The 9784-nt window shown below is 37.3% G+C and overlaps 1 protein-coding gene across 1 annotated transcript in view; it reads right to left on the bottom strand.

Moving 5' to 3' along the window:
- Positions 1-9779, bottom strand: part of ZFC3H1 (zinc finger, C3H1-type containing) — a gene marked incomplete at its 5' end in the record, with an annotated part of 43529 nt that extends 33750 nt beyond the window's left edge. Inside the window, 5 exons of the mRNA XM_009327667.1 lie at positions 1396-1622; positions 1832-2030; positions 2289-2353; positions 5306-5722; positions 9665-9779. Coding sequence (XP_009325942.1) covers positions 1396-1622; positions 1832-2030; positions 2289-2353; positions 5306-5722; positions 9665-9779 — 1023 coding nt within the window. The remainder of the gene's footprint in view (positions 1-1395; positions 1623-1831; positions 2031-2288; positions 2354-5305; positions 5723-9664) is intronic.
- Positions 9780-9784: the final 5 nt, after the last annotated feature.

The following is a 9784-nucleotide window of genomic DNA, read 5'->3' as shown; positions in this document are numbered from 1 at the left end:
TGGGGGGGGGGAGAGGGGGAGCAGTCATGATACATAGAAGCAATTTTTAAATACCTATTAGGTCATTATGTATCTGGTAAATGGCCATGGTTATATATTTCTGAAACACTGAAAGAGAATTAAATGCTTTATTATTTCTGTTAATCTGTCATGGCAATTACCAAGAGTGCCTGAACTACCCTTGTTAGAAACAACACAAAATTGCACAAGGATCATCTTCACTATGACAAAGGTTGTGTGTTTAGGTGAAACATGTTCTGATTGTTCCATGACTGATGTCTCAGGCGGAGAATCCTTTTATTGTCCCAGAAGGAGCCACATACCACACTGAAACATGCCCAGAGACTGTCAACTAATAAATCAGATTGTTTAAAGAATGCCTAACACTAGATGGAAGCCAATCAACATTCAGTGAACACTGAAAATATGCAGAACAGGTTAAGTACGACTTCTTAGACTCCTCAATTTGTATCTTTCAGAGGCATACAGTAGACATTTTGGTAGCTTTTAGAATTTCTACTGTTTACAGTTAAACACTTTTAGCCTCAATTTTCCACTCATTATGATTATAAATGGGACTTCTCTATAACATGACCTCAAATAGGGAGTCCCAATTCCCTTAGTTGCAGTTTCATTCCTCCTTACAGCATCAGTAGCTCCAAGCATCTAGCTGCAGCAGCTGTACTGCTTCCACGATGAAAGAATTAATGCTGAAGAAACAGTCATTTTTTCTGTAATGTACCAGTGTTTTGAGACAGAACATTAGTGATTCAATGCCTTTTGCTAATCTCAAGATGAGAGAATGAAGACAGCCTACAAGTGCAGCATGATGATCCCTGCAGTAACTCTATTCCTTCATAAATTTGACACAATTCTCTCATCCTGTAATGAAGCTGAAGTAATTAATTACCTTTTGTGTCTGGGCATATTTTGTACCTTGACAAATTAAAAAATACTACAAAGAAACCAAACCTCAGATGACATTTTGAAAGAAGCAGGCCACTGAAGCTGTATAGACACAAAAAGTTTGACAATGTGGAGACAAAACTGCAATCTAAGAGAAGAAAGCCGAGAAAGCTTAGTTGATTGGTTTGTGTTAAATTACACATTGCTCTTTGATCACAACGTTCAAAATATCTTTAGGAGGAAAATGCTTTACCACTGACTTGCAAACATACAATTCATACAAAACTGATCTTACCAAACCCAAAGGGAATTTCCACCTGTCTAGCACAGGATTAACACACTGTAAACACTGAAATACTTTGAGCTTTTCTTTTTTTTTTGGTTTTTAAGGGGGGGAGGGGAAGGAGGGACGTAAAACCAGGAGAGGCAAGACAGAAGTCACTCATGAATTCCAAATATAACACCTGAACACCATATAACAAACGTTACCCTGCTTCTCGACCTCCTCTTTCCTCCAACTAGCTTCATAAATCGATTGTACTGCTCTTCTTGATTTGAGAGGTCCCTAATTTTTCTGATTTCTTCTTCTCTCTTTCTTCTCTCCTCTTCCTCTTCTTGTTTCCTCTGGTCTTCCTCTTTCTGACGCCTGTCTTGTTCCTTCTGCTGCTGCATCTTCTTTGATGTCTTTGTCTGTTGTTTCCTCAAAGCTTGCTTGGCTTTAAATAAAAAGATATGTGATTACTCCACCTTACCTAAACAGTTCCCCCTAATCCTAGATTCTTCAAGAGCTTTGAGTAGATGTATGGGGTTTTAGAAAGATTAAAGGCTCATTGCCCAGTGTTTCACATAACATACAATGTTTTGGTTTTTTTTATTTCAGAGGTCATGACATTGATAGCCATTTCAGTAACATTAAACTTATTACCTGTAGCACTAGTTTTTTTTGTTGAATGTGCTTTTGTACTGGCTTTGACTTTCTGTGTTACACTTTTCGTTTTTGTTAATTTTTCCTTGCTTTCCTTCATCACCTGTTGTTCTTTTTGCTGCCATTTTTTACTAGCAGACTGAAGTGCAAGAAGCCTAAGTTGCAATTCAGACATCTCCTCCTCATCATCAAGCAGTTTCTTGAGAAGAGAAAAAAGGATAAGACAAAAAGTCAAGAAACATCATTTAATAACTAAATCGTTTTTGAAAAAGTCTTTTGAAGTCTGTCCCAAAATTTTTACCAAGAGAAAGCTTAAAAATCCTACTGTACTGGTAAGCGTTATTCCTTAAGAATGGATTGTTACTATTACTGAAACATTTCTGGACTGCAATTTGGAAAAAGCCATCAGAGTATCGTAACACAATTATGCCTCATATACGGAGGAATACTTTCTTACCTTTTCAGATATAACATCTGAACTGCTAAGCTTTCGCACTGATGTTTGTTCTTTGTCTTCTGTACCTTCCAAAAGAAAAATGCCATATTTTTGAGTGAGCTGTTTCTCATGAGACAGAGCTACATTAAAATGATGTGCAGAACTTAATCCATACAAACGTATTTTATCACTATCATTGGTACATAGTGTAAAACAGAATAGCAGTTGTATGTATAAGATCACATTAACAAACATTAATATAAACCTGGCACATCTGATGAAATCCACATCATGATGCCATAAGACTAAGGCAAGATTTGTCATTTTTTAATAATTCTCTGTCTTAAGGTTGACATGTACTTTCCCAAGAAGCAGAGAAAAACTGATTTGGAGACAAGGGGAAAGGAAGACTTCTTGCCATCTGTTTTATGCTACCATCTCATATCAGCTGCTGTCCTGAGCATCTCAGATTCCACTGGCAGCTATTTTGAGTAACTGGTCAGTCTTTTGCAGAATTAAATATAAAGGCCCAAAGCTGCAGTAAGAACACACTTGCTCCATTTCATGCCAAAGGAGAATAGAAAAGAGTTATCCTAAGGAAATAAGTAGTAAATAGTAATGTTTTCCTGCTAAGCATTAAGATGTTGGTATATTAATTTGTTAGACTGCCCAAAAGCCACATATCCATCTGATTATTATATAGTGTGTATATATACACATTAACATATTATATTTTATATATAATATACATAATGCTGTATATAACATAATCTAATGATTATAGCTAACAGCTATTAATATAATTGATAGCAAAATTATAATTATATAATTTATATACAACCACACATATATATGTTTATCTGCATCAGAGGAAGGAAATAAACATTTAGAGAGAAGCTTGGAGATCTTTTCCTACATTAGCCTTTCTTCAGAGAGAGATTCCTTCCCACAATTCAAATTGGTAGAAAGTAAGTTTGCACTCTGTACAGCTTTTCCTCCTCCTAGCATTTTATGAAAAGTCACATTCAGAGGGGCATTGTTTAAAATATACCAAAACCTTATACCTAAACAAAAATGGTATGTAGCAAATGCTGAAGGTCTTCCTGCTTGCAATTGCATGCATTTTTTAAAATCACACATACAAGAGGAAGAAAAATAATAAATAATACCCATACGTATTCTGAAAGAAAATTCAAAAAAGTTATTACACTAAGCAAAGATCCTAACCATTCAGTCCACAGGATGGAAACAGGGAGACATAGATGGTACAATAGTTTCTGTGATGCAGACAGACATATGCAGGGACATACTACACAAACTAAAACGCTCTTTCAAACCAGAAGAGGACAACACAAGCAGAACAGACTAATGGGCAACAAGGGAAGGAAAGCCGGCAATACTGTAGTGCCTTCATGTTAGAGCAGTAGAGCCACAGAGAATTAATTCTAGAAAGAGACACAAACTTCCCTGAGTTTTAAGACAAATTCTTCAACTTGAACAGGTCTGGAGAAACATCCAGTACATTTAAAAAATATAATAGGAAAACCAAATTTTGCTAATTTCCTAATAGGTGCATAATCAAGTAGTATACATTCACTTGTACACATGAATCTGCAGTAACTCAAATCAGCTGGGTTTTTCGACTTCTGAAGCCTGTATTACACTGTCATAAATGGACACTCATACATAATCTGACTGCTTTCAGATCATTCTTATGTCATAGATTTGAGTGGTGTGCAAAAATTAAGGTGCTCTTAACGTGCATACTATAGCATCTATTTTCACTATCATATGAACTGTATTTTCGACTTCAGTGTTGAAACTCCTAAGTTTTGAAGTTGGATTATTTGGGGGGGGGGGACTGTTTTGCTTTTTAAATAGCTCTTTTACTCCTGCCCTGCTATGTTCTCTTCCTGCAGGCTACTGTTTTTCCTTCTGTGGTCAAGATCTGTTGTTTTTCCTCACGTCTCCCATTAAAAACTACATTACCTCTTAAAGAATACTAGAACCTGTTTTTTTCTTTATTAATGGGAAAGACACAAGGGGAACAAATACCTAGAATGAGGCAGTTTGACTAATAATTATCAGTTTTCTCTTTCAGTTTCTTTACAGGCTTTGTCTTCTAAATTCTCATTCTGAAGTTACGTATAAATCATTCTGACTTTCAGTGCTGTGGTCCTACTTTTCTTCATATTCCTACCAATTACTCACCTGTATTCTTAATCCATCCATTTACTACTTTGTCTCTTCCCACTCAAATTGATAGTTTACACATATTGACAAATTAGCTAACATAAGATGACAAGTGATATCCACAAGCACACCCTCAACCACAGCAAACACTTACTAGAACTAGATGAAGCCTCAGAATAGGAAGTTTAAGCTGGCTGCCTTATTTTGCTGCAGGCTTAGAAGCAAGCTCAAGGACTTTTACCACAGGTCAGCTGGACACGATAACTTGTTTCTCGCTAACTGGTTCATGCATCTGAGCAATTATGCTCTTTGGCCTGCAGTCCAGAACTACCTGGACAAGACACTTATTCTACGCTTCGGCTACATTTCTTCTACAAATCCTTTCTATTTCTGACCCATGATTTCTTCACTATTCATGAATATCAATAGTTACCAAAATAATTATGGTGAAAATATCTCATAAAGGCTTGTTACACTGAAGAAAACACATAACAAAGATGAAATGCAGAAAAAGATGCCTCTAAATGTTATCTTTTCAGCTAAAAAAATAACCACATTTTGCTTCTGCAAAAAAGAACACGGGAAAAACAGAAGGAAAATTTTCAGTGAAAGTCAATGATTTCTGCTGTGAACAGTAATTAAAACAAAAACAAACCAAAAACATGCTTCCAAGCATGATTAAAACAGGAGTTATGTACATTTAATCTATAACTTAAAACATTTAACATTTTAATTAAAATTAGTATTTTAATTAAAGTAAATTTTTCCCCAACACCTAACAAATATGATAGATAATGGCAAGCAAAAAGAACTTTACAAGCTAAAACAACTTTACAAGTATTTACCTTGGCCGGATTCTGTGACTTCAGATTTTTGTGATGACTGTTTCGTTCCTTCTTTGCCTTTTTTTAATCTGCTCCTCTCAGCTGGAGTAGGCAGTTTTTGTCTGAGAGGTTTCAGTTCAAATGCCTGAAAGGCTATAACCGGATTTTTCTCCTCAGGAGATACTTCTTTTATAGCATCCGTTGTAATACTGTCATTTTCTACAGTTATTTGGTCCTCAGTGTCCACTGTTTTATCATCATCTTGTTCATTTTCTTCCCTGTTGCTCAAAGCCAGTCTTTCATCTTTATTAATGTATTCAAGCTCTAATTGTATCTGCTTATACTTCAAGAGCAGATCCTCAAAACTTTCTTCCACAGAGTTTTCATTTTTAGAAGAGTAGTTCTGCTTTCTAGATGGGGACCTTCCAAAAGTTTTGGCTGAATTACTGGTCAAGAAAACTAAGACAAGAGCATGTATAACCTTAAGACAGTGGCAATATTACCACTGAAGACTAAATTATGACAAACAGAACTTAAGATCATTCTCATATATTTTATTTTAATTTTACCTTAAGGCTAGCTTGAAAAATATCCCTTATAAATAAAAGCAGCATGCAAAAGATGTATCCACTATTATATATTGACAGCTTAAATAAACATTTTCTCAAACCAACAATTTAAAATATCCTACTTATGACAAGAATTTCATGAATTGCTGAGAGGTCTTGTCTCTTGCTCACACCATCTTCCCAGAAACAACAGCTGTAATGCTGAGAAGGTTCCCTATCACAGAGAGTAAGTCAGACTTCCAGAGTTCCTAAGTCAAGTATTGACTCCCCAAAAAGACAGGTTAAATTCATTTTCACTCATTTTATTCTTTCATAAAATGCTAAGTCTAGCCACAGCACAATTACACACTGCAGTAACTGTAGCTCAACAAATGAGGTAAGGCACAGAATAATCAACAACTGAAGGGAATTAAAAAAGTGGCTAAAGACTTGCAATCAAAACATTCAAAAAATGCTAAAAGAGGATTGGGAATTACTAATTACTCAGAAAAGGTTGTCTATGCGTGCCCAAGGGATAGATTTTCTTGACAACATGTTGTCCAAGGCAGGCAATGGAAATATTCTTAGGCAACTGTATCCAGAATAAAAGTTCTCACTATTAGAGGTTCAAATCCTCTTACCTTAACCTGACACTCAAAAAGCTAAACTATCCTGTAAAACAATCATGCTCGAGGGGAAACCTTTTAGGATACCGAGTCAAGTTTGACTCATTCGACTTTCAGTACCAACCCCACTGTGATAACAGCTGACTCACACCCAGTTATGCGAAATGCTTTTTCATCAACATCATCGCTTAAAACAATAAATGGAGTAAAACTAGAAGCTAAAATAGGTGTCCTCTGAATGCAGACACACTGAAACCAGAGGATGATAACTTTATATTTGTCTTCTGCTCACAACATGGATGTTTGGCTGTTTCCAAACTTGGAATGTTTCACTATGTTAACTTCTAACATAAGTATAAAGAATCTTGGTATGTATCCTACAAAAACAACGTCTGTAATATCAGGAAATGTTTTGCTATACAATGCTTTCTTAAGCTTCAGCACAGAAAGCAGAAACTAGTAAAGATAAACTAAAATCCGGAAGGCAATCAAACAATCTATAAATATGCTAAAAATACTAAGAGCTGTGTGCAGTATAACACCAAATTATGTAGTAAGCATATTGGCCAAACTCACTTCCAACACATTTCTACTTCCAAAAAGACAACTACATTAGTGATTTCGTGAGTCACAGGAAAGTCTGAAGCTAATTTTTTATAAGTGATGTTAAATCACTTAATAAGTCTAACTATTATTTGATATTGAAATACTTCAATAGCTTCTGGAGTCATCTAGAGTTGGGTAACAAGACAAAGCTTTGGGATGTTTCTTGTGCTCAGGATAATACAATTGCTAGAGCTCCCACAACAGTATTAATCAGAAATTCTGTTTCGCATATGTAGAAGTTTTTTTTATATGTGGTTCTACACACAGAATGCAAGACTACATGGAGTGCTATGAAAGGCCGACACACACATATACATTAAAACAACAATTATTCTTCAATTAGCTCAAGAGAAACTTCATCCTACAACCAAAAGAAGAGACCAACTGAAGAAACTGGGGGGTTTAAGAAAGGAAGAAAAATGTATGCTGTGAAGAGTTCAGAATTCAACAGAAATAGAAAGTCGCATTTTGGTCCCATGTTTCAGACTCAAAATTCCACAATTCTCTATGCCAGAATTTCTGCAGAATGACTATCCAACAGTTTCATGTTAAAGTTGCTAGGTGTTAAAAGAGAAAAGCCTATTAAAAGCTAATACCCAAAGAAAAGTAACAAGAATTCTTTAAGTGCTCCACCGTGTCATTTACTCCATTTATACATATACTTCTACAAAGCATTGTGCAAAGTACTAGTTCCAAGGATAAAGAAAAAGAGACGTCTCTCTTTTAGCAGACACTTAAACATTTCACTTTACTGGGGGAATTCCAAATACCACTCCAGGCCACAAGCCTCCTTGTACCAGTTGATGTGAAGGTCTCTTCTGAAGTCACATGCCCATGAACTACACCCCTACTCCATTAATATTAGCAACATGAAGGTATCTTAGTATTTAGGAATACTGTAATATCAACTCCTTTAGGTGGCAAGGATATGAAAAATACAGAAAAGAACTTACACTTCTTTAACTATATGATCCATAAACAACTGAATGTCACTTATTAAAGAGCAATAGTATTAGAACCTTCTCTATCATGTTTAAACAGAAGAGTGCATCTTAAGTATTGGGGGGAAAAAAGGAAAAAAAAAAACTTCCTCATTTTCTGCTTTTGGTTTGAAAATGGAATTATCAGTTTCTGAATACTCTTATAATTAAAAGGGAGAAGGACACTGTATCAGTATTAATAAGCATTGCAAGGTCTGTGTAGGATGATCAATACGTCTGCCCTGCAAACTACTCATTACACAGAAAGTAACCATCTTCTGGTACTCAGAGCAACACTGCAAATTAAGAGACTTAAAATCTATTTTTCAGCACTAGAACCATCTTACTGTGCGACCTTGGCCAAATGACATCTTCACTTGCTGCCTCTTGAGATAAGATCCTTGAATGAAGAGTTCTTACGAAGACTTCAGTAATGCTGTAACTTTACCAGATGAGATTAAATAAAAGCATCTTTATCACTAGTTTACATATTCCATCCACATTAAAAAAAAAATTAATGAGATGGATCTTGTATCTAAAGTAACACAGGGATCCAATGAATAGCTTTCAAAGCCTTAAATCCTGGCACAAGTAGAAAAAATTCCTGTTCCTGGGATCAACCAGCACGCTCAAGCAAACAACGCACATCCTTTGACTATTGGTACGGAGGACAATAAAACACTCTAAGATTCTGGAGAATAGGTTTTAACCACTAGCTCTCTCGCTCAGTGTTTTTTACACTTGTCTACATTTTCAGTTAGGCAACAATGCAGTTACATCAAGTTTCACTACCAGGCTGCCCCTAAGTTACACTTGGCATCAGTTCTTTATGTTTTTTTCTATAGCAAACCTGGAAAATGAGAGGAGCTTTTTCCATCACTTTCACAGTTCCTACTCCTAAAAGGAATTAATATCAGAACTCTATTAAAAGTCACCTAACCAACTCTAAGAGCAATCAGTGGAGAACATCCTACAAGGAACGCTGGGTATTGCTTTATAGAGAAATAGAGCTTTCTTACGTTACTCAAACTCCCACATAAACCATTCTGTGCGTACAGTCACAGTTCAACCTAGGTTTAGCTTTAAAGTTAGCTTTAGCTTTGTGTAACAGCCTCTGAAGGGCTGGAAGCGAAAATGAAAAAACAGTGGATCCTTCATTGCCCAATAAGGGAAATTAACAAGCTTAGGGTTTTAGCTTTACAACTGCGACACTTTAATTATATACATTAAAACTGCCGCACCAAAGACTGACCCCGCTTCACAGTACTCACACTTCTGGCTAGAAAAGCAGCCACCTGGGATCCAATCGACTAAGGCTTTGTTTCAGGCTACACTTTCCTACACGGGACTGATCGGCCAGGTTGCAAGCCAGGTCACGGCAGTAATCCGTCTTCCCAGCAGCCTCTCTTTGAGAAGCTGGGCCCGCTGCCCCAGCCAACCCCTGGGACTGGAAGGGGAGCCTCGCTCTCCGTTACCCCTACGGGAGTCCTAGCGCCAGAACGGGAGGAAAAAGCGTCCCTTCCCAGGGCTTTCGGCCACGTAGCGCGGCACGGACGCACCCAGGCCCACCCCAGCAGCACGGCCTCCCCGCCTCCGCTCCCTCTCACGTCTCAAGGATACATTTTCGAGGCGAGGGCTCCCGCCAGCCCTGGCTGCTACTGAATCCGGCACCGCCTCCCCCTCCGGGCGGCCTCCCCGGAGGGTTGCCTCCCCGATCGCCGCCGCCTCGGCTCCTACCCC

Source organism: Pygoscelis adeliae, unplaced genomic scaffold (genome assembly GCF_000699105.1).
Source record: "Pygoscelis adeliae isolate BGI_AS28 unplaced genomic scaffold, ASM69910v1 Scaffold113, whole genome shotgun sequence".
Taxonomy (NCBI): domain Eukaryota; kingdom Metazoa; phylum Chordata; class Aves; order Sphenisciformes; family Spheniscidae; genus Pygoscelis; species Pygoscelis adeliae.
Note: the sequence above shows the minus strand (reverse complement) of the source record. Positions and strands in the feature narration are given on the sequence as shown.